General features: G+C 42.3%; 1 protein-coding gene across 3 annotated transcripts; it reads right to left on the bottom strand.

Annotated features, from left to right (window-relative positions):
- Positions 1-2,683: 2,683 nt before the first annotated feature.
- SLC19A2 (solute carrier family 19 member 2) lies at positions 2,684-25,054 on the bottom strand. 3 transcript variants are annotated; one of them, XR_009551592.1, is made up of 7 exons: positions 24,723-25,054; positions 18,851-19,453; positions 12,462-12,684; positions 9,534-9,726; positions 8,689-8,830; positions 5,718-6,128; positions 2,684-5,674 (listed from the first exon to the last, which is right to left on the bottom strand). XR_009551592.1 is itself a non-coding variant. In XM_007531786.3 (6 exons), the coding sequence occupies exons 1-6, from the start codon at positions 24,942-24,944 to the stop codon at positions 6,000-6,002; spliced, it is 1,512 nt and encodes a 503-aa protein (XP_007531848.1). In that variant the 5' UTR covers positions 24,945-25,054; the 3' UTR covers positions 2,684-5,999. The 3 variants fall into 3 exon arrangements, 2 of the variants coding, with proteins under 2 accessions (XP_007531848.1, XP_060053922.1); XM_007531786.3 differs by having other exon boundaries at positions 2,684-6,128; XM_060197939.1 differs by having other exon boundaries at positions 2,684-6,128; positions 9,534-9,627.
- Positions 25,055-25,210: the final 156 nt, after the last annotated feature.

Raw genomic sequence — 25,210 nt, 5'->3', positions numbered from 1 at the left:
GCAGCCGCGACACGCATGGAGAGAACCGCGAACACCCCAGAAGAAGGCCGGCCCCCACCCCCCTCCCCTGACCTGGGAAGGTGAGAGCGAACAAAAAGCCCCCCCGACCCGGGAGAGCACAGGTCCTGGAAAAGGAGGACAGGACCTAGTGGGGGTTGTACTGTTATGTGGAAAACTGAGAAATGTTACGCGTATACAAACGATTGTATTTACTGTCGAATGTAAAACATTAATCCCCCAATAAAGGGAAAAATACTTAAGGGAAAAAAGCCCCCCCGACCCCTGCTCACCTGGGAAGATGGGTCCTGGGTGAGGTGGGAGGACGGGGACAGGCAATCCCCCCTCCCCGCGCACCCAGACCTCTCGGACACGGACCCGGAGAGAGAGGGGGCCCATAGGATCACCTTACCACCACACACACACACACACACACACACACACACACACACACACACACACACCACACACACACACACACACACACACACACACCACACACACACACACCACACACACACACACCACACACACACACACACACACCACACACACACACACACACACCACACACACCACACACACACACACACACACCACACACACACACACACACACACACACACCACACACACACACACACACACACACCACACACACACACACACACACCACACACACACACACCACACACACACACACACACACACACACCACACACACACACACACACACACACCACACACACACCACACACACACACACCACACACACACACACACACACACACACACACACACACACACACACACACACACACACACACACACACACACCACACACGCCTGCCCGCTTTAGCCCCCGAGGACCCCAGCTCCGTCCAGGACGCCTATCTCCTCCCCTCCCTGCAGCTTCTCCTGCCTGTGAGGGGCGCGGCGGTCGGGGTCGCAGAGCGGGAGGATGGCCACTCCCGGGCGGGCTCGTTTTCTGAGATCTGACAATTAGGCGTCCGAGCAGGTAGCACCGGCTCCTGAGACACTGCCTCCGGCGGCAGCCTGCGTTCGGCTGCCATGGCAACGACGCGGAACTCTGCGTCCCACATCCGGGCCTCTAGGACTCCGCGGGAGCGAGGGCCTGCGCAGGTGCAGCGGTGGGGGGGGACCCCCTCTCTTTCGGGCACGCCTACGGGTGCCTACAGGAGCCAATCACGTTGCGGTTCTCTAGGAGAAGGCCAATCTCTCAGATCCTGGCAAGTTTCGGTTGAAATTAGTTTGGGTGTAGCACCGTTCAATCAGCACCGTTCTTCCGGGAGCGCATCTTGGCCTGCATTCGGCCATGCAGCCTCCATCCCGAGGCCAGCAGCTCCTTTTCCGGGCAGGCCTGGCTTTCTAAGTGCATTCCTGACCTCCAGGGGATGGGAATGAGGCGGGATCCCATCTCTGCAGGGTCCGAAGTGACCCAGGCTCTGCACCGTGGGTCAGAACCCCCAGCCGGCCAGTTCGCTTTAGAGGTGTCTTCTAGGCAGGGTCTGTGCACTCTGTGAGCCACCTGTAGAAATGGCGTATGCATTCCAGAACGTTTCCTTGACCTTTTCAGGTCTGCTGCTGCCTGCGTCACATCCTGACCAAATCTCGGGGTCTTGGGAGCCATTCCTGTACCGGAACCTTCCTTCACCCCACGTCCAGAGTGACACCCACTAGACTGGACTCTGCGTTGTCTCCCAGCGTTATCTATCCCAATCTTCCTCTATCTCCCTTGCTGATAGTACTTTCACTTTCTGGACATCTCATAGTCCTTAGGCCCGTTCTGTCAGTACCATACAGTTTCCCTTCTCAAATTTCTGCTAAAATCCCATCCATCCTACCAGTCAACTCAAAGGCCACCGCCTTCCAGAAGCCCCTCCTGCTTTCCCAAATGCCATGGTCCTCCCCCACCCCCTTACTCTTCCTTTTGTAATTGTGATTCCTGACACTGTCTAGTATTGCAGCTGAGCCTCTATTTTTCCTGTTAATCTCGTTATCTTTGAGAACTGCAGACAAGTCTTTATTATAGTTGTACCACCAGAAGAACTTTACAAAATATAAAAGGGAAGAGGTTTTTAAAAAAAAACTGGTAATTATTACATTGATCTCAACATTCAAAGAAAAGTTTTCTTGAGAGCACAATTTTTGAGATTTATAGTCGAAAATTAGTTGCAAACGGAAAGGGGAAGGGAACTAGTTCTCTATCCCTTTATTCTGTCTCCAAGGTGGCAGGTACTTTCATATAAACTCTTCTATCTTTTCACAATAATCCAGAAATGAGAATCATTCCAATCACTTACACAGGAGGTAACTGAAACTCTATGGAATGACTTTCCAAAATGTGTCAAAACTTTTGACTATTGAACCTAGCATACTGAACTCCCTTCTATGGAAAGAGATGAATATGCAAGATTATTTTCCACAAAGGAGATGGTGTTCACAGATCCCTTTTCCAAACTAAAACTTGCTCAACAAAAAATAAGGCATTCATTGTAGGAAGTACTAATAAGTAAAACAGACATACAACCACTATTACAGGAGCATAATGCTTTGAATAGTGTCCAGAGGACTAGTGATCATTGAGAGTCATTTTAATAGTAATTTTTATGTTGATGTGCTTGTAAAAAAAAAAACGGGCATTTATCTCTTTTACTGACAAGTGGTTATATTGAGTCCATTAAATATTATTTACATAAGTCAGTTTTCATATGGCATTTGGATCTTTTTTGAAACAAAAGGAAAAAAAGACAGTCCCTGCTCAGGAAGCTTACAATCTGAAAGGCATTATGATACAGGGAATATAGCTGTAGGAACAGAGAACTGTGTAATTTTTTTTTTCCCATGAGAAAACTGCCAAGTCTTTGGTGTTAATGAAATGCTTAAACGCTTAGTCAACCAGGTTTTGGAATGGGATGGGAAAGACTCGTTTGAAACTGTGAAGAAAAGATGACTTGATTTCTGGGATGTAATGAACATCTGATTCTCAACTGAAGGCAAGAAAATGCTTTCCTGCATGTCAGAATATTTGAGGTACAGCACACAGACTTTTAAGTTTCAAATCAAGATGGTATCTTCTGTTCTTGATTTGACTTTATTTCCTTTTTTTTTAAAGATTATATTTATTTATAAGAAAGATAGGAGGAGAGAGAAAGAACCAGATATCACTTTGGCACATGTGCTGCCGGGGATCGAACTCGGGACCTTATGCTTGAGAGTCCAAAGCTTTATCACTGCACCACCTCCCGGACCACTCCTTTTTTTAAAAAAAAAAGACTTTATTTATTAATCAGAAAGATAGGAGGAGAGAGAGAGAGAGAGACAAAGAACCAGACATCACTCTGGTACATGTTCTGCCGGGGATTGAACTCGGGACCTCATGCTTGCTTTATCCACTGCACCATTTCCCGGACCACTCAACTTCATTTCCTTTATGTTTAAAATTCAGTGAACACAGGAAGAAGTGTAAGTCTAATTTAGTATCTAAAAGGGAGAATGAATTCTAAAGAGAGGTAAGTCAGTCCAAGGTGAGGAGAAAAGAGAACAGTGTAACATGATGCTTGAGAAAACAGCAGAAATAAGGGGAAGGAGTTTAAGGTAAAGATCAAAGAGCAATGGAAGAATTAGTAGAATGAGCTTAGGTTGAACTGGTCAGGTGAAGAGAAGGTTTAATATGAAATCTGTCCTAGGAGAAACTACTACTAAAATATTTAAAGATATGATCAAAAGTTCCTACTGAAGCAAAAGATAAATCTAAAACAATTTTGATTGAAAAGGAACATATTATTTAATAAAAATAATTTATATTCTATACAGGATTGAATAAAAAGCACAATTTTCATTTCTCTGCAAAACTGCATACAGTACAACTTACAAATTGGGTTCAGTATTCTACAGATAAGCCTACACACCATGAAGTGAACTTACTTGTCTGTAAGTAAATGCTCCTGTTGTATACCACAACATGCTGAATTAAATTTCAGGGAAATGCTATTTTTGGTGATGTGAACAATTTGTACAACAGTCCTTTTTTTTAAACATTTTTAAATAAAATCCCTCTAACACCACCTTGCTACTTATTTCTGAGTAACTAGATAGCAAAAAAAAAAGGAAAATTTAAAGTTGTTGCTTTATGATATTTATGCCCCCTTTTCTTTCTTGACAAAAGTTCTTTTCATTTAAACAGAAAAGGTGAATGGAAAATAACCTTTCTTCCTATTCATTTGCTTCTAGAATCCTTACCTAGGTCAATTGAATATGTTAATTTTACAATATTGACACTAATTCTCACACTGTTTAGCCATGTCACTTTTAAAAAGTTAACACTCCAGGTGAAAGCAGCATCCTAGACTCTTTTCAAGATAAGGCAACAAAGTTGGCATTAAAATAAGTCTTATATATCACATATACTAGTAACCACTTGGTAGACTTATTTCAGAAATAAATGTATACAGAAGACATTTTTTCAAGTAACTTAGAAATGGAATCACTAGTAATCACTATATTAAGCAAATATTCAAGATGGTCCACCCTTAGGAACAAAGGCAGATTTAATGTACAAAATGCAGGAGTCAATGACCCTGCTCTAGAATTCAGGATAAAGAGGCTCAGTTTATAAAAAGGCCTTCAAATAATCCAACTTCTAATGAGATCTTTCTTTTGCAAAGAAGGGCAAATAATATGAAAGCTATAAATGGGGGATGAAAAAAGACTTTCATTTTACTTTGGAAATGAAAATAGAGAATGAACTGACTGTACTTATGACCCACAAACTTAACTTTTCATAATGGAATTAATAGTCCTTTATACTGAAGGATTAAAAAAAGAAACCTGCCTTTAGTTTTCTGGTCAGGTCTCTTCATTTAGATCATTAGCAGCAGGCCTTATAGCATTTCATTTCATGTATCTCAAGTAACAGTTATTTTCTAAGTAAGTGAGCTTCTCTGGGAAGCATATGAAAAATGCAAAAATATATCTCTAAAGAAAATCTAGACAAATAATTGTCATCGTGGAAAGTGAAGACATTCATACAATGAATCTTTAAAAATAACTTACAGGCCAGCTAAATAGCTGACTTGGATAGTGTACTGCTTTGCCATGTAATCAAACCAGATTCAAGCTTGTTACACACACACACACACACACACACACACACACACACAAATACACACACTACACTGAACAAAGCTTTAATGCTATAGTCTCTTTCACTCTCTGCCTCTGTCTCTTAAAATAATAATAATAACTCACAATTAAAAATGACACACATTCCTCATAGGACAAAATAGCAAGCAAACATTACTGGCAAGAACACACAAATGCACATGAGTAGACAGAAATAAGAACTACATTAGGGAAAGCCCAACACTACCCTGACCTGTAACACTGCATGACTCCTTCGAAATCTTGGTCCCATTAAGCCAAGTTTCTGGCTGGCAGATTTGGGAGAGCTTGACTTAAGAAACATCTGGCTCATCTACTCTCATATACATACCACCACCTGATGCTTGATTGCACTTGATTACTTGGTTTTCACAATCAATTTTTTAAAATTATCATTATTATTATTATTATTTTACCAGAGCACTGCTCAACTCTGCCTTATAATGTTGCAGGGGATTAAGCCTGCAATCCTTTCGGGCCTCAGCCACAAAAGTCTTTTTACATAACCATTTTGCTATCTCCTTCACTCTCATTGACTTTGATTCAGAACCATTTTGCTATCTCCTTCACTCTCATTGACTTTGATTCAGAAAAAATTCTCCTTAAATTAGTCCTCATTATAATTCAAAAAATAAACATCTGTCACTGATGTCTCTGGAAAGCAGTACATAACTCCAGGAACACAGGGATAATTGAATGGCTGCTTCAAAGCCATGAAATGCACATTCCAAAATACAGGTAGACACCTTAAATTTTTTAAATAGCCCAGGCCTTGCTGCTAGGCAGAGTTCTGGTTGTGAGAAGCTCATCAGCAAAATATTATGAAATGGTTGCTTGAGAACTTGGTTCTGGATCTTCTGGCTTTCTGTACTTCTTCATAACACTGACTGCACCATTAGCCAGGAAAACCACAGCAATGAATGTAAAATAGCCTGCATAAATCAGGAACTAGAAGAAAAGCAATTGTTAACAGATTATTACATTATTACATATGTATGAATAAACTCTTCAACAAAAGGTAAGTTAAGTTTCTCAGTAGAACTTCCAACAACACTGCATCCTTGTACAATATGCCACTGAACACAAAGAGGTGGTGTGGCTTGGTGATTTCAAACCCAGATTGCCTGAGTGGACTCCTGATTACCTCCCTTACCAGCTGTGACTGGACTGAGCACTATATCTCTGAACCTGTATATCACTCAGAAAGCAGAGTTCAGTTTTTCATACTTTATAGGGTAGCTTGGAAGGAATAAGAGCATGTATTTAGATACTTGTATTTTGCCTTTATTTCTGTTGCTCTTATTACTATAGTCAAACCCTGTTGTCTACCCTTATGCTAATGGGCCAAGTCCTAAAGATCAAGAATTTCTATTCTTTGCCAGAAAAGGGCAGTAGCAGGTCAAACATAGTTCATTATAGGATTATTATTTTTTAAATTAATCTCCTTATTGGAGGAAATTATTTACATGGCAGTGTCACATGTATACGGCTTTTTATCTCCTAGTGGCAAGTGTCTGCACAATGCACCTACCACCAGCTGACCCTCTAAGTCAACTTTTATCATCATTATTTCAAAATAGCTTACTAAGGGCTTATAAGCTGATTCATGGATACACTAGGAAGGTGGTTTTAAGTCTCTGAGCCAGGTTCATTGAAATTTGGATACATTTTATTTAAATTTTTTTATTTATTATTGGATAGAAACAAAGAGAAACTGAGGGGGTGGGAGAGACAGAGAGGGAGAGAGACAGAGAGACACCTGCAGAGCTGCTTCACCACTTGTGAAGCTTTCCCCCTGCAGATGGAGACCAGGGGCCTTGAATCTGCAACCTTGTACACTCTAATATGAGCACTCAACCAGGTATGCCACCACCTGGTCCCTTGGATACATTTTCTCATAAGAAAACTATGAATTCATAATGGAAGTTAAGAGTTTTGGCACAGCTCCTAAACTCTATTCCTCTACAGGACCTTTTAGAAGGGCGTGATGGAGAGGGAGGGATATGGGCTTCAAAGTCAAATGAGGCTCAGGACTCAGTCACAAAAATACTAACTGTGACTTCTAACAACACCTAACATCACTTAACTAGGTTCATGTCTCAAGATTAGATGCTGACAAGAGCACTGCAAAAAATTTCAAATCATAGGAGTCGGGCGGTAGTACAGCAGGTTAAGCGCACGTGGCGCAAAGCGCAAGGACCGGAGTAAGGACCCTGGTTCCAGCCCCTGGCTCTCCACCTGCAGGGGAGTCACTTCACAAGTGGTGAAACAGGTCTGCAGGTGTCTATCTTTCTCTCCCCCTCTCTGTCTTCCCCTCCTCTCTCCATTTTTCTCTGTACTATCCAACAACAATAAAACAAGGACAACAAAAGGGAATAAATAAATATATATCTATTTTTTAATTTCAAATCATATAGATAGCAGTCAGTGGACTTTTTTTATATATCTTTCAAGGAAAACAAAGTACACTACTGCTAAATGACAGTTATTTGAATTCTGAGAAAATACTAGGTATGTGGATAAAGAATTATCATTATTATTATTATTATTATTTACCAGCAGGTATGTATTCAGACATCAGAGTCCACAGGATACAAGTTTAAACTGGAAAATCTGTTTTATATAGAGAGAGATTGCAGGCTACTGCTGAAAGAGTTCCTAGTCATTGAGAAAACAGAACAGAAACTAGGAATCTATCTCTTATGCAGACTATCTGGAAGTCTTAAATGAACTAATTATTTAGGCTGTGATGAATGGGTGGGCATGGGGAGGTTTACTGCCTCTTCTGGAAAAGTACAGGGCAAACTGTACCTACAAACTCACCATGCATAAAGGTACAAGCAACTATGCAGTTCCAGAAAGAATAAAGTATTCAGTGGTCCAGGAGGTGGCGCAGTGGTTAAGGCACTAGACTCTCAGGCATGAAGTCCTGAGTTCAATCTCTGGCAGCACATGTACCAGAGCTATATCTGGTTCTTTCTCTCTCTCCTCCTATATTTCTCATTAATAAATAAATAATATATTTTAAAAGTATTCATACTGTCTCTGGGTATTTGTGTAGGTTTTTTCCCCCATAAATCATATGTTAGGAATCACAAAGTCATTCATCATGAACAAGTAACAACTTAGGTATGTGGTCAAGTTATGTTTTAAATAAAGAAGGGAGGAGACTTAAGAACTGTGAGATGAATGGCATTTCAAACATAGGATATATATTCCCGACACAGAACTAAAAATGGAAGGAATAATGAATGAGGGAGTAGAAGAGTTTAGAAGTCAATACTACCTCTTAGCTCCATTGGTCCAATAAGCTATCCTAAGAAATGCTCTAGGGTCTTATCATAAAGATGAAATGATATTATTAGCTTCCTCTAGTAGAAAAGAACTAAGGATAGGAGATGACTAGACAATGGGATATGACAGGCTTGGAATGTGACATCATTATGCAGTCCTTTACTGTCCCTCTGATTCAGACAAAGTGAGTTCAGTACAAAATCAGAAATCTCACCTGAATAGAAATTTCTAAGCCTAGGCCACTGGCGTCAACCACGATGAGAGTAAGTAGGGTCTGCAGTGCCAGAGCAATGAAGGTGTTTACCCCAAACACCAGGGCATAGCGCTCCATGCTGAGGCTTGTAGCAATCTGAAAACTTCAGAAGTAAACACACAAAAGAAGAATGAGTAGACAAGAATTAGTTTCTGAGCAGTCAAACTTTGTACTTTTTTTTGTTGCTGTCATTGCTGCTATAGACTTCACTTCTCTGGGTTGACATATTTAGGTAAACAGACACAGAGAGACAGAGGGACAGATACCACAATACCTAAGTTTCCCCCAGTGTGGTGGAGGGACCCATGACAAAGTAGGCAACTTTCCCAGATGAGCTATCTTACCAGCCCTACAACTTGTACGGTAAAGGTAAAGAGTAGCATCTTTGCTCTACTGTCACTTCCCTTCCCACCAAGTGAAAGTAATTTTGAGCTAAACGATGGGGTCTCATGAAAATACCTGAAAACAACAGGCACATGAGAACAAGAAAATATACTTTGACTAAATGCTTCCTCAGGAGAGTAACTGATAATGCACATGTAACACAAGCTTTTTGTTTGCTGCTTTTAACTACTTCATCTCTTTATTATTTATTGTTATTTTTTTAATTTTAAATCTCTGTTTAACAGAGCACTACTCCGTTCTGGCTTATGATGGTACAGGGAATTGAACCTTGGACTTTGGAGCCTCAGGCCTGAGAGTCTCTTTGCATAACCATCATGCTATCTACCCCCACATAATACTTCATCTCTTTACAAAGAAGCCATCACTACCTCTACTGCTTCTCGGAATCTAATAACACCTACGTTGCTATGGTGATGAGTAACATGTAAATGATTCTGAAGACCACATAGCTGGCATAGCACACCCAGATGTTGCTCACGGTGTCCATGATGTACACTGCGGCGGCAATCAGGAGAGAAAAGAGAGACAATGTCATCTCCCCCCATGTGGACCAGGATATTTTTATGTAACCAACGGTGAACACAGCAACAGCACCTAGAAAACAGAAAAGTGGCTTAATGATCTTGTTAAATAAATAGAATTCTAATAAGTCAGAAATTCTGCTTAGATCATCACATGTGAAAAGCTTTAAACTTATGGATACAGTGGCTCAAGATGATGGAGGACCCAGAAGGAAAGGCCAAGAATTTTGTATTTAGGGGCCAGGCAGTGATACACCCAGCTAAGCATACATATCACCATATTGAAGGGGCCAGGTTTGAGACCTTGCTCTCTACCTACAGGGAGGTTGCTTCAGAAGCAGTGAAACAGGTCTGCAGCTGTCTACCTCACTCCTTCTCTATTTTCTTTATTTTTTTAAATTCTTTTATTTATTTATAATTGGACAGAGACAAAGAGAAATTGAGAGGGGGAGATAGAGAGGGAAAGAGACAGAGAGACACCTGCAGCCCTGTTTCACTACTCATGAAGCTTTACCCCTGTAGGTGGTGACTGGGGGCTTGAACCCAGGTCCTTAACCAGGCACACCACTGCCTAACCCTTATCTCTTTCCTTCTATACCTCCCCCTGCCTCAATTTCTCTCTATTCTATCAAATAAAATAGAAAGAAAAAAATGGCCACTGGGAAGAGTGGATTTGTAGTGCCAGGATGGAGCTCCATTGATAAGCCTGTGGCAATAAAAGAATTTTAAAAATACATTAAATATGGTGTAAGGATCCCGGTTCGAGCCCCCGGCTCCCCAACTGCAGGGGTGTCACTGCACAAGTGGTGAAGCAGGTCTACAGGTGTCTATCTTTCTCTCCCCCTCTGTCTTCCCCTTCTCTCTCCATTTCTCTCTGTCCTATCCAACGATGACAACAACAACAGCAATAATAACTACAACAATAAAAAAGGGCAACAAAAGGGAAAATAAATAAATAAATAAATAAATATAAAAAATACATTAAATAAAAAGAATTCTGGACTTGATGGAATATGTTACATGAAGCTACTGAGAGAATGAGAGCCTGAATCAGAGCTGCTGGCAATGAGATACAAAGAAGGATATAGACAGCCTAGAAGGTAGCACAGGAGGGAGAAGGTAGAACTCCTGACTTGTAAATGTAAGGGTAGAGAGACTGCATAACGGTTAAATAAACAGACTGTCAGGCTCTCAGATTCCAGGTTCAATGTACTACCATAAACCAGAGCTGAGCAGTGTTTTGGTCTCTATATCTTTCTCTTTGTACTTCTTTCATTAAGAAGAAAATACATAAAATATTTTTTAAAGTAACTACATGTAAGGTCCAAAGTTCAATCCCTGACATTGCATATGGCAGAATAATGCTCTAGTATTTTCTCTAGAATGAAGAGGAGTTCACAGACCAGGGACATGCTAAGGGAAAAACTACCAAGATGAAGGCAAAAAAGAAACACGTGTAGTTGGTCCATATAGCAAGATCAGTTTCAAGTCTCCTGAAAGAAGTTTAGAACTGGCAAAGACATTTCTGCCCTATGGTAAAACTGATGATGATAGTAACAACGATTAAAAGTTACAGTAAAGCTTTCTTTTCTTTTTTTTTAAATTTATTAATGAGAAAAGCTTCATGCCACATGGGCTTAACCCACTGTGCTGCCACCCAACTATTTATTTATTTATTCATTCCCTTTTTGTTACCCTTGTTGTTTTGTTGTTGTTGTTATTGATGTCGTCGTTGTTAGGACAGAGAGAAATGGAGGAGGGGAAGACAGAGAGGAGGAGAGAAAGATAGACACCTGCAGACCTGCTTCACCACCTGTGAAACGACTCCCCTGCAGGTGGGGAGATGGGGGCTAGAACTGGGATTCTTATGCCAGTCCTTGAGCTTCACTCCATGTACGCTTAACCCACTGCACTACCACCCGACTCCACAGTAAAGCCTTCTTTACAAGTGGGTCAGCAATTGAAAAGGGGCAATGGAATAAAATGGTTAAAAGGACACTGGCTCTGAAGTCAGCTTGTTTTGAGTTTAAATCTTGACTTTACTACTTATCCATCTACATGGCTTTGAGCAAATAAATTATTAATCTACCCATTACTTTTTTTTCACCATTCCCATCACCAAAGGTCTGTGTCCCCATCCTTACCCCCATAGATAACCACCATGTTTCTCCCATAGTCTTGAAAATAGGATTTTTTTTCCACATTTGTATATTGAATTGTCTATATTCTGCATATGAGTGAAACCATCCTGTAGTTGTCCTTCATTACTTAACTGTACCTCTATCAGGACTGAGTTACACAGAAGTCTCCTCTCTAGCTTCAAGGAGTACAGGCCCCAGAGGATGCCAGAGTCTGTGGGTTATGTCAAACCCTATCTATGCACTGTGTCCCAGTTAATATCCTCCACAGCTGCTAGAAATAACACAACCCTTAGAACAGCACTCAGAACATATTCATATCAAAAGATGTTAGCTATTATTTTTATAAACTACTCTATATTTCTATATTTCCACTCAACATTTCAATTTCATATCAAGAGATAAAACTACTCAATAAATATAGAGGTGGTGAAACTGTAGAACACAATTTTGAAAATCATTATGTCTGGTCTTCCTAAAGGTTAAATTCAGGTTTTCTAGATAGAGTCATCCAACACTTGAATACTTCTAGATTTCCCTCCCAGATTACAAAGCCAATAAAACAGTTTTGGGCATTATTCCAGTTTAGGGTGGGAAAAAAATCTGATTACATCTGACTTAAATATAGGGGTGCTGCACCCTCCTCTCCTTAATCCCCCATGTCACTTACCCAGTAAGGTAGAAACAGCCTCCACACCCCCATTGTAAATAGCAGCTTGGCGGGAAGGCAGTACCTTCTCCCATAGGCCCTGCGTGTAGTTCACCACTTGAAAGTAGCCACAGGTGGAAAGGGCCCACCACACAGACCAGCAGAGCAGAGGGCGAGAGGAGTAGCACAATCGGAAGTCACTCCAGAGAACCTTCAGCACCAAGAGCCGGTCCGGCTTGGGTTCCTGTGCAGCAAAAGGAAATGAAACTCAAACACAGAGGTAATGGTGCAGAGAGTGAATGTATAGGTTCAGTTTTCTACTCAGCTTTTTTTCTTTTCTTTATGAAACTCAACTGCTATTTCCTTTAAATGTAAACTTCTTAGTGGTTCATCCCTGGGGCGGGGAGGAGAAAACAATTCTATGCAACTTTTACTTCAAATGCTCTCTAAACATTAGCACAATTGTATATCATCCATCAGATAATGGTTGTCCAATAATGCTGTCAGTTATGAGGACAGGAGGTTCTCTTCAGCTCTAAGTAAACACAAGCTGCCTAGAGTTGGTCATTATTGCCACTGAGTGGTGCATATGGGATGTTGTTAAAATTCGGAGGCTCCAGCTGGCCGGGCTAGCTTCACGGGCGGGTAACAGAGACGACCAGACACACGGCTGGGCAGGGAAGCTCTATTTCTTCATTCAGGAACAATGATTCATAAACTAAGACAAACTAATCACCAAACAGAACTCTGTTGCCTCTTTCCCCCGCGACAGCGCCAAGCACTCTCTTACTCTGCAACTCTCCAACTCTTGAACTCTGCAACTCTGGAACCCTCTCGGGGTTCTTTGGGGCGGGGCCAAGCGGCCCGCGAAATTAGCAGGACTGATCCAATTTTCTTGGCAGGGGAGAGCTAGAACAACCCAATGTAAAGCATACAACAATGGGACACCACCTTTCTTTGGCTGAAGTATGTTATTTTTGTAAACAAAACAAATTTCCCGCATTTCTAGAAATGGCATCAACTGCAAAGTACAAATATTAAATTGTGGCTGTCAGTATTTTATGGAACTCAAAATGTGCACAAGGAATACCCGCTATTAGCAAAATTCAGTTTATCAATTTACAAGTGAAAGGATAGCTCTTCTTTTTCAATTAAATCATTCAACAAATGTTTATAAATAACAAGTTTATGGCCAATGTTCCATGTCTGCTGCCTTTCCAAGGAGTTTTGGAACCTTTACACTGGAAAGCCACCCTGGTAGGTGCTGTCCAAGGGACCAAAATACAGCTATATTAACAGATAAGATTTAGAGGGGTGGGCAGTGGCAGACTGGGTTAAGCACACATAGTACGAAGTGCAAGCACCTACATAAGGATCCTGGTTCGAGCCGTGGACTCCCCACCTTGCAGGGGGGTTGCTTCACAAGTGGTGAAGCAGGTCTGCAGGTGTCTGTCTCTCTATCTTCCCCTCATCTCTCAACTTCTCTCTGTCCTATCAATATATATATGTGTGTGTGTGTGTGTATATATATATATATATATATATATATATATATATTAATGTTAACTACATTTTAGAACCTATATGAAACCATTGGTTTACTTTGCATAATTTGTAACAGCTTTAATTTACATCATTTCTAACAGATAAGCAATTTAAAATACATAGGTCTAGGTATCAATCAGACACATATAAGTCTAGTTTGCTGTTAGGAAAGAAATTCACTAACATTGCTATTTCTTTTCTGCATCATCAGCCGCTTTGCCCAAAGCAGAAGCCTCATTCTAAAGAAAAATAACTTACATTCTCTAATTTGTGAACTATAACTCACATCCTCTAATTAATTTGTGAACTTAGCTTATTTTGACTTTTCCCACTTCTTTATTTTTTTCCACCAGGGCACTGCTCAGCTCTGTGTTATGGTTGTGTGGGGACTGAAACTGAGACCTTGGAGCTTCAGGCATGTGAGTCTCTTTGTATAACCATTATGCTATCCATCCCCCCCACTTCCCCTCCTACTTCCCTGTTCTGCTTCACAATAATTGCCACACTCACAAGTGTCAACCATGGCTTCATCTACTAAAGTGGCCCTGGCATCACCAGTACCTGCACTCTAACCTTCCTTCATGTAGGCCAATAATAAACAAGTCAGCAGAGTCAGTGGCTGGCTTCAGGCTCTCCACTGCCTGTTCATTAAAGAGTCAGTAGCAGAACCAAGGAAGTGATGTGAATCCTCACTTATACCACCTGCAGCTAACACAATGGTTCTGACCATGCTGTCTCCCCTGTGAAAGACTTAAGGGAGTACAATCCAAGAGGTAGCGCAGCAGATGAAGTGTTGGATTCTCACACATCAGGTCCAGAGTTTGACCCCTAGAATCACATGTGCCAGAGTGCTCTGGTTCTCTCTCTCTCTCTCCCTCTCAAATAAATAAGTAAATAAATACATATCTCATGGAGTAAAACAGAGATTGAGATGGATAGCACATCGATTTTAAATTATGTTTGGGAGTATATCTGAACAATTCTGCAATAGTCACTCACAGCTGATTTCATTCTCTAAGGTGAGAGAATGGATGAGATTGAAAGTCCTTTTGTATTTTTAGGACAGAGAGAAATTTAGAAGGGAAGGGGATATAGAAAGGGAGAAAGATAGGGTCAGGCAGTAGCACAATGGGTTTAGCACACATGGCATGAAGCACAAGGACCGGCTTAAGAATCTTGGTTTAAACCCCTGGCTCTCCACCTGCAGGGGGGTCGCTTCACAAGCAGTGAAGCAGGTCTGTAACTGTCTATCTTTCTCTCCCCTCTCTGTCTTCCCCTCCTTTCTCAATGTCTCTCTATCCTATCCAACAACAACAGCGATGGCAACAATAACACTAACAACAACAAGAACAACAAAATGGAAAAAATGGCCTCCAGGAGCAGTGGATTTGTGGTGCAGGCACCAAACCTGAGTGATAACCTTGAAGGCAAAAAAAAAAAAAAGGAGGAGGAAGAGGGGAAGAAGTAGAAGTAGTAGTAGAAGAAAAAGAGTCTTGTCAGTATTTCCATTTTATAAATAAAAACTTAAAAAAAGAGAGAGAGACAGACAGACACCTATAGCTTGCTTCACCACTAGTGAAGCTCTTCCCCCCCTACAGGTGGGGACTGTGGACTTGAACCCAGGTCCTTGAGCATTGCATGCTGAACCAGGTGAGCCACCATCCAGGCCCCCCTAAAGTCCTTTCTAACTTTAAGAAGGTCTGATTACTATGTGGCCTGTATTTATAATGACATCGAATTGTAAAATCATATAACTCTTCAGTATGTCAAGTACTAATATGAATATGTATAAGCAACAAATTTCACGTTAGTTTAGGGCAGTTTTTAAGCTGTAGGTCATAATTCATTAGTAGACAATAGAGTTAATTTAATGGGCCACGGTCAGCACCACAAAATACAAATTGAGGGGCCAGGTGGTGGCGCACCTAACTGAATATACACAGCAAACTTTCCAAGTGAGCTACTTTGTCAGCTTACATGCCTATGTATGTACCAAGTGATATGTAAAGTATTGTTTCTTGCTAACATTCAAAAAAGTTTTAGAGGCCAGGAGGTGGCTCACTTGCTACAATACACACATTGCCATTTGTAAGGATGAAAGTTTGAGTCTCTGATCACCACATGGAAGTGCCTACATGGGGGAAAGCTTCAAGAGTAGTGGAGCAGTGCTGTTGTATCTCTCCTCTATATCCCTCTCCCTATCTATCTTTCACCTTCTATCTATAAGAAAAAATGGTCCCCAGGAGCAGAGGAGTCATTTAGGCCCCAAGTACCAGTGATAACCCTAGTGGTAAAGGGGAAAAAAAAAAGTTTAAATTATTTATTTATTTTGGATAGAGACAGAAAGAAATTGAGAAAGACGAGGGAGGCAAAGATGAAAAAGACAGACACTTGGGGGCAAGGCGGTAGGTAGCACAGTGGATTAAGTGCACATGGAGCAAAGCCCAAGGACCAGCGCAAGAATCCCAATTGGGCCCCAGTTCCCCACCTGCAGGGGGGTTGCTTCACAAGCGGTGAAGCAGGTCTGCAGGTATCTAACTTTCTTTCCCCCTCTCTGTCTTCCCCTCCTCTCGATTTCTCTCTGTCTTATCCAACAATAACAACAGCAATAACAACAATGATAAACAAGGGCAACAAGGGGGAAAAGTAGCTTCCAGGAGCAGTGGATTCATGGTGCAGGAACTGAGCCCCAGTGATAACCCTGGAGGCCAAAAAAAAAAATAGACAGACACTTGTAGCACTGCTCCAGCACTACTGAAGCTTCCTTCCTCCCTTGCAGGTGGGGACTGGGAGCCTGAATCCAGGTCCTTGCTCATTATAGCATGCACTTTACTTACCAAGTGCACCACCACCTGGCCCCTAAAATTTTTTTTAAACTCACTGGTCTATAGAAATCCTTAGAACAATATATACATAAGATAAGGCCAATATGTATGAACATATTGTAGCATAAGCCCTTTTAACACATTTGAAACAGACAAAAAAACATGGTCCTTAGGTTTTGTTTTTACTATAAAAAATATCAAATTCATGTACTTTGTTTCCTTCCCATCCAACTGTTACTTATCTCCAACATCACCTCCAAAATCAGCATTTCAATGCTATGTAATCCCTGATCTTACTGACTGAAGTTGCCTACAAGTGCCTAGTAATCAAAATGAGTACCACAGTAAGTGTCACCTGGGCCCACTGAGATGATAACCCAAATTTCAACTAGTAACCACAGAAGAATGGGTGTAGGCAAAAAACAAACAAAAAAAAAGGAGTAATTTTCTTCATGTTGGTTCTTTACTCATGGTCAGCAACAAAGCACATTTTAAGTCTGACAGAGCCTGCCTACAAGACTTATGTAATAAGCTTATTGCCAAACATGTCCCAGGAAACTATGTAGGATAGCTGGAATGAACCTTGCTCCTCACAATTTAAAACTTTGTAGAAAGATTAAAGAAAAGAAAAGAAACTTGTGAAAAAGGATGCAATTAATCCTTCCTGCCTTCCTGGCAAGAAAACATGGATGGATGAGTACTTTTTTTTGTTGTTGTTGTTCTCACCAAGGCTTCACTGCTCCAAGCTGACTTCTTTAGATAGAAAAAGAGAGATAGACAGTGACAGAAAGAGAAATACACAATGGTACCAAAGTTTCCTCTGAGATAGAAACTAGGTTATACTTGTCCATGGAAATGCAGGCACATTATCCAGGTGAGCTATTTTGCTGGCCTTCCATAAATATGTTTGCTGTTAGATCTCTCTCCTTGAAGAGAGATATTCATGGTCATACTTTTAATACTTATTTACTCCATCATCATCTTAAATTTTCTCTTTGACTCTCTTTACATATCATGCATTACTGCCTTAAATGCCCTAAATGTCTTTAAACATACAACAAACCACTTTTAATCTAGAAGAGGAAGTTAACTTCTTATCCTTATAGACTATAGGTTTCAATTCAGAAACTTGAAGTAGATAATAATCATTTACTAGAATAATCTCATCTAGGCATTCAGTAAAAATGATCTGAGTATTTTTTATTATATACTAAGAACCTGGAATGAAAGATGAAGAGAAAGCCCCTATAAGCTAAGACATGGTTGACATGAGCAACAGAATAATGTGTCAATCTGAATTTCTGGGTCATTTACTCTGGGGGTTAGGGGGAGAGGGAGAGGGGACATTTGTCATTCATAATCTAAATATCCATATTATCAATGAGATAATGAAGGAAACAATGAACTAACTCAATAAACCCTTAATTCAAATGAACACAAGGGGAACTGGGTGGTGGGACATCTGGTTGAACACAGATGTGCTAAGGCATGTTCAAGTCCCTGCTTCCCACCTGCAGAGGGGACTTTCTCTCCATGAGCAGTGAAGCAGATCTGCAGGTGTCTTTCTCTCTCCTTCTCTGTCTCCCCTTTTCCTCTCAAATTCTCTCTGTCCTATCTAACTAAAGGGGGGGGAATGAAAAGAGAAGAAAAGAGAGAAAAAAATACTACAGGGAATAGTGGATTGATAGTGCTAGCATCAAGTCTCAGCAATAACCTTGGAGATGATAAAACAAAACAAATGGACACAATGTCAGGCAAAATAACTCATCCATATAGTGCTCTTGCTTTGCCATGCAAGCCCAGCCACCATTTCACTGGAAAAAGCTTCAGTGCAATGGTCTCTCTCCTCACTACCCACCCCCTATTTTTCTATTTGAAAAAGTTGTCCTAGAGTGGTGAAGCCCAGGTGATGACAAACAAGAAAACCAAATTGAACACAGTATAAGGTCCCACAAGAGGGGATTCCTGTCTGTCATCATTTTTGTCCCCTTTGTCTGGCCTTCTGCATCACAACCAAGACACATTAGAGGCTAAACTCACCGGTTCATCCACGGGAGGCTCCTCTACATTAAGAGGAATTTTTGACTCAATGTCCTCCCACCCAGGAAGGTGGTTTGCAGCTGAAGTGTCAGGAACAATGCCACCATTTGGTACTTTGATTCCATTAGTTCCTTGGCAGATGGAAGGAATATGGTGAAAGAAAAGGCTCTTCTGAGGCATGGGCAGGAACCAGGCCACAGCAAAAGCCACAGAAACACAGGTAAGAGAGATGACATTCAGACTGAATAGGGACCAGCCTGCCACTGAGACCAGGATCTGCCCCAGGATAGAGCCCACTGTGAAGCCCACCAAGGTTGCGCTCCTACAGTAACTAGTGACTTTCTGGTACATGTTCAGGTCCACCACACTATAGATGTAAGAGTAATAGGCGACTTCAGTGGCTGTGGCAATGCCATAGAAGAATTCCAAGAACTGGATGGCCAGAAGGCCCTGGGCATAGAGCAGCATAAACCATGTTACAATGAGGCTGAGTCCTTGCAGCAAAATCACAGGCTTGTAGCGGAGGTAGTCTGTGGCAAGGAAGACAGGAAACAGCAGCACCAGGTAAGAATAAGTCCATACTGGGTAAATTTCATTGAAGACCTGAAGGAAAAAGCATGCAAGTCCATTAGTGATCTCAATCCTTTAGAATGTTTATAATAAATACCTTCCCTTATTAGCCTGGCATCTCATTCTGACAACAGCTTGGAATTTACTTTCCTACTTCCACCCCATCCATCAGGGGGTTACACAGGGCATTCAGGAAAAGACCATACAATTTCTAGAACTTAGCCATTGAGTTGCCAAAAGATTCCTTCTTCAACACTCTCAAGAGGAAGCTGTACTAGAAAATGCTTCTTAGATGCACAGTTTTGGTTTGTTTTTTTTTAATTATTTATTTGTTATTAGAAAGACCAGAGTACTGTTCAGCTCTAGCTTACAGTAGTCTCAGGGACAGAACATGGGACAGGGGGCTCAGGTATGCACAATCATTGTGCTACCTCCCTAGCCCAATACTTTGGAGTTTTGTCTTTTTTTTTTTTTTTTGTCTTTTTTTAAACCAGAGTATTTTATACAGGACACTGAACTCAGAACTTTGGAGTTGCAGGCATAAGAGATGGATTTTATTTATTTATTTAATAATGATCAACAATACCGTAGGATAAAAGGGATACAATCTCATACAATTCCCATGACCAGAGTTCCGTATCCCATCTCCTCCATTGGAAGCTTTCCTATTCTTTATCCCACTGGGAGCATGGACCCAGAATCATTATGGGATGCAGAAGGTGAAAGGTCTGGCTTTTGTAATTATTTCTCCATTAGACATGGGCATTGGCAGGTCTGAAAGATGGATCTTTTTTTTTTTAATTTATTATTTATTTATTCCTTTTTGTTGCCCTTGTAGTTATTGTTGTTACTGATGTTGTTGTTGTTGAATAGGACAGAGAGAAATGGATAGAGGGTGAGAGAAAGATAGACACCTGCAGACCTGCTTCACAGCTTGTGAAGCAACTCCCCTGCAGGTGGGGAGCCAGGGGCTCGAACTGGGATCCTTAGGCCGGTCCTTGCACAAGATGGATCTTTTTTTTAATACTGTCTTTTTTTATATTTATTTATTCCCTTTTGTTGCCCTTTTTTATTGTTGTAGTTATTATTGTTGTCATCATTGTTGGATAAGATGGAGAGAAATGGAGAGAGGAGGGGAAGACAGAGAGGAGGAGAGAAAGATAGACACCTGCAGACCTGCTTTACTGCGTGTAAAGTGACTCCCCTGCAGATGGGGAGCCAGGGCTTGGACCGGGATCCTTATGCCCGTCCTTGTGCTTTGTGCCACGTGTGCTTAACCCACTGTGCTACAGCCCGACTCTCAATGCATCTTTTTTCAAGAGAGGCGTCATGTGACATTGCTCTCAATATAGGTAAAAACTGCCCCATTCTCCAAAGGGAGGCTGGGTCAACATACTCTGCCACTCGAGGAAGACTGATCCTGAAAAGAGTGCAGCCTAGAATGTTCCTAGCTATGACTATGGAATATGAGCTCAGACTGGCAGGGATGCAGAGGTTACACAGGCTCCTGTGCTAAATATGAATAGACATAGGTCCTAGATCAGATCAATGGGGTTTACAGTTAATGGTATTTATATACTTTTCCTATATTTGGGAGCTACTCTCTGCCCTAATCCAGCTTTCTGGTCCTATTCCCAACTCTGACACCATCTTCCCAGACAATACTTTTAGCTCATCTGCATGTTAGTTGTGGGGTTCAGGCAAAAATCAGCAAAGTCACAGGTCCCTCAGAATATACCTAACATAGACTTCTGTGCTTCTTCCAACATGAAGACCCCAAATTTCATCTGCTATATTCTTACATTTCGGATTCTGATTATTAAACAATTTGTTTTATTTTACAACTTAATGCTTTTCAGCCACCAACTTATAGATACTACCATGACACCAACCTGACTTTCCTGGGCAAACAACCTAACCAGTGTGTCCTAGAACCCTACCTCCCTTAAGCCCTATCCAACTAGGGAAAGACAGAAATAGGCTGAGGGTATGGATCTACCTGTCAACACCCATGTCCACCAGAGAAGCAATTACAGAAGCCAGATCTCCCACCTTCTGCACTCCACAGAGATCTTTGGTCCATACTCCCAGAGGGATAAAGAATAGAGAACTTTCCAATGGAGGGGATGGGATACCAAACTCTGGTGGTGGAAAATGTATGGAATTGTACCCCTCTTATCCCACAACTCTTCAACATTTTTCCTGAAATCAAAGATTTTTTTTGGAGGGGCTATTTATTTATTTATTTATTTATTTTGTAGCCAGAGACAGAGAAGGCAGAGAGGCAGAAGAGTCAAAGAGAGCACAGCACCAAAACATCCTTCAGTGCAGTGTGGGTTAGGAGCGAACCTGGGTTTCTCACATGGCAAAATAGCATACAGTCCAAGTGATCTACTCTGCCAGCCCTGAAATCTATAATTTTACATTTAATCTTGTAAGATTGTGACCTGGGAGATGATGTAGTAGATAAAGTGTTGAACTCTTGAGCTTGAGGTCCCAAGTTCAGTTCCTAGCATTGCATGTGCCAGACTGATGCTATGGTGTTCCCTTTCCCTTTCCCTTTCCCTCTCCCACTCCCCCTCCCCCCATCTCTCTAACATTTATTTACTTATTTATTTTCTATTGCCACCTGGGTTATTGCTGGGGTTCAGTGCAGGCACTATGAATCCACCGCTCTCTGTGGCTATTTTTTCCTATTACTATTATTATTATTAGGACTGAGAGATGTTCAGAGAGAAGGGAGATATAAAGTGGGAGAGAGAGAGAAAGAGAGAGAGAGAGAGAGAGAGAGACCTGCAGACCTGCTTCACCACTCATGAAGTGTTCCTCCTGTAAGTAGGGAGCAGGAGCTTGAACCTGGATCCCTGCACTTGGTAATATATGCGCTTAAATGGATGTGCCACTGCCCGGCCCCCAACATTTATTTTTAAAAATTTGATAAGGTTAACATTTTTACCAAAATCTAGGGGGGAAAATCCTTAGAAAGTTAAAAGATGGAGGATATTCCTTCCTTTTTCCTCTCCTTTTGTTTTTGGAGTTGGTTAACAATAGCTCTGTTGAAGCTGATCCAACTTCTCCCTTTCTAGAGTCTCCCAGGCAGAAATACAAACTTCATTACAGACATCACTGACCATGACTGGACAATCACTTTGTCTAAAAATCATGTCATGTTTTTTGTTTAATTACCCATTGCTGAAAGCAGCCACCCAGAAGAATAATTTGTTCTTTGTATTTCAATTACAAGAGATTTCTATAACTTTAGGTTCTGCAAATGGTGAACAGAGCCACCCTTTATAAAACCAGCAGAATCAGTCATGATGCCCAACTCTTCAGAGACAAATTCCAACACTGAGCAGACTATCAGATTTCTCTGCAGACCATTCCCTTTTCCCCATCTGGATCACAGTAATAGAAGTTTGCTTTTTGGGTCACACAGTCAGTAAATATTTTCTGGGTATTATCCCAGTACTGCCCAACATCACCATGCACCCTGAAAAACGTTCTGCTAAGAGAACACACAGCAGCTCTCTACCCCTACATGTGACAAAACAGATCACTTTCACATATCAACACTAGGAGTACCTCCCCCTCCATCCCCGTGTGTCTGTTAAGCAAGGAGCACCATTGTGTACATCACATGGCAGAGTGTGAAGCCTGAATAGTAGCAGCTCAGAAGCAGTCTAGTTTCTGCCGGGCTGTGAAGACCATCCCTCTCCCCCAACCTGATGGCATTCTCCTCTTGTAAAAATCATCTTACTCACCAGTTGATTTTTTTCCCCCACTTTATTATGGTCTGTAACTAATATTAATATTCCAGTAGATAAAAAAAAAAAACTGTAACAGTCCTAATCTGTAACAACCCTTGGAGGTATGAGTCTCCAGTCTGAGAAACGAGATTTGAAGTCTGAGTAAAAGTCAGGAAGTTTCTCTAGAGTTAGACAACAGGAGGAGCTCTACTGAAATCCTCAATTCAAGACCTGACTGCAAACTTTCAATTTGCTGTGACATGCCCTTGAAAAGGGAGGAGCAAACTGGGCTGAATGAGGCAGCTGAGGCTGACCTATTTGCAAGGATATTCTCTCTACTCACAGAGGTGCCCACCACCCTTGAAGGGAGTAAGATATTTCAGCAAGAGAGGAGGAAGGCAGGCTGAAAGGATCCTGGGCTCAAAGTTCAAGAGGAGGATGCTGGATCTGCTGTTTTGTTTTAATGGTTGCATCTTAGTTTTAAGTGGAAGAAAGAGAGACACAAAAGGGACAAACACCACAGCACAGTTCCATCATTCATGGGGCTTTCCCTTGGTGCTGGCCATGGTGCTCCCATGTGGTACCAGGGCTCAAAACCCAGTGCTTTCACTTTGATAAGGTGCATTATCAACCAAGTGATCTCTCAGCCGTAATGTCTTTCCTGATGAAAAAAAAAAAAATCAAGTGTTGGAAATGACCATACAATGAGACCTAAACACAGTTCTAAAGCATATAAATGTCCTAAGTACAAAGAACAAGCAAGTTCTTGGTCAGTGAACTAGGCGCTGCCCAGTGCTGAGAGTATCACAATGAAGGAATACTTCATCAAGCAAGGAAAATCTTAATTATGATTATGCAATGCCATCTAAATGCCAGCCATTATTGGGGAGCTGATGGGGTCTGGGGGTTAATATCTGACACAATTTGAACCAGTAGGAATTGAAGACCAGATGACAGGTACTGATTCTGTAATGCCAGGATGTGAGCACCACCTCAGTCAAAGGTAAACAGTCAGATGGGAAGACACTGGAGGCTGGGGGGTAGGGAGGGCAAAAGAAGAGCCTTTTGTGGAGTATGGGGTCAATTAGCATCCACATCCCTAAACTGGGTCAGCAAATATTGACCAAAACATTATCCTGTCCAAAGCATGGCTCTGGCTATTTTCACCTTTTTATCCAAACAGTCCCCTCTCCCCTCCCCCCATCCCTGGAACTGCAGGTCCAGTTCTCGGCAAAGCAGGCTCGGCCACACCACGGCATACGGCTCTGGTGAATCTACAAGCCTCGACAAGATGCTTCAGTAAGGACAGGCTCCCAGATAAAGCCACTCCATCAAAACAAAACAAAACCCAAATTCCTGCCGCTCCAACTGGGAAACCCCCCGCCCCCCATGCCGGGTCCCTCCTCCTGGCTCCGCTGCCAGTCAGCCTCGCCCGACGCAGCGACCGGGACACCGCCACCAGGTCACCCTTGGCCACCCGGCCCCTGCCCACTGGTCCCCTGTGCCCAGCTGGCTCTGCCGTGTCCCTCCGCCCCAGCCTCATGACCCCGACCCACCTCCCGCGCCGTCAGGTTCTTGTCGGGGCCCAGGAGGAACGGCGTGAGGAAGGGCTCAGAAGGTCGCAGGCTGCCCAGGAAGCCATAGGCGCAGAGCAGCGCGGTGGGCAGCGGCCAGCACTCGCGGGGCACGCGCGCCGGCCGCAGCAGCATAGTTGCCGCTGCTGCTGCTGCTGCCGCCGCCGCCGCCGAGCGCCGGGACCCCTGGCCAGGCGCCTCCATGGGCGGGACCGGGCTCCTCCTCCTCCCGCCCCGCCAGGCCGCCCGGAGGGCTCCTTCTCCGGTGGTCACCCGGCCTCCGCCGCTTCTCCCTTCCCCCCCCAATCCCGCCTCCGCGCACGCTGGAACCAATGACTACAAGTCTGGAACTTAGCTGCTTTCCCATTGGTGAGTGTCTTGAGAGCGGCGGCACCCTAGACCACTGACATTCCAGGCGCTGACAACCAGGAGCGGCGCGCACCGGGGCTGGGGGTGAGGGAGTACATACG

The sequence above is a fragment of the Erinaceus europaeus genome, chromosome 9, assembly GCF_950295315.1.
Source record: "Erinaceus europaeus chromosome 9, mEriEur2.1, whole genome shotgun sequence".
NCBI classification, from domain to species: domain Eukaryota; kingdom Metazoa; phylum Chordata; class Mammalia; order Eulipotyphla; family Erinaceidae; genus Erinaceus; species Erinaceus europaeus.
The sequence above is the reverse complement of the archived record's forward strand: the minus strand, read 5'-3'. Positions and strand labels throughout refer to the sequence as shown.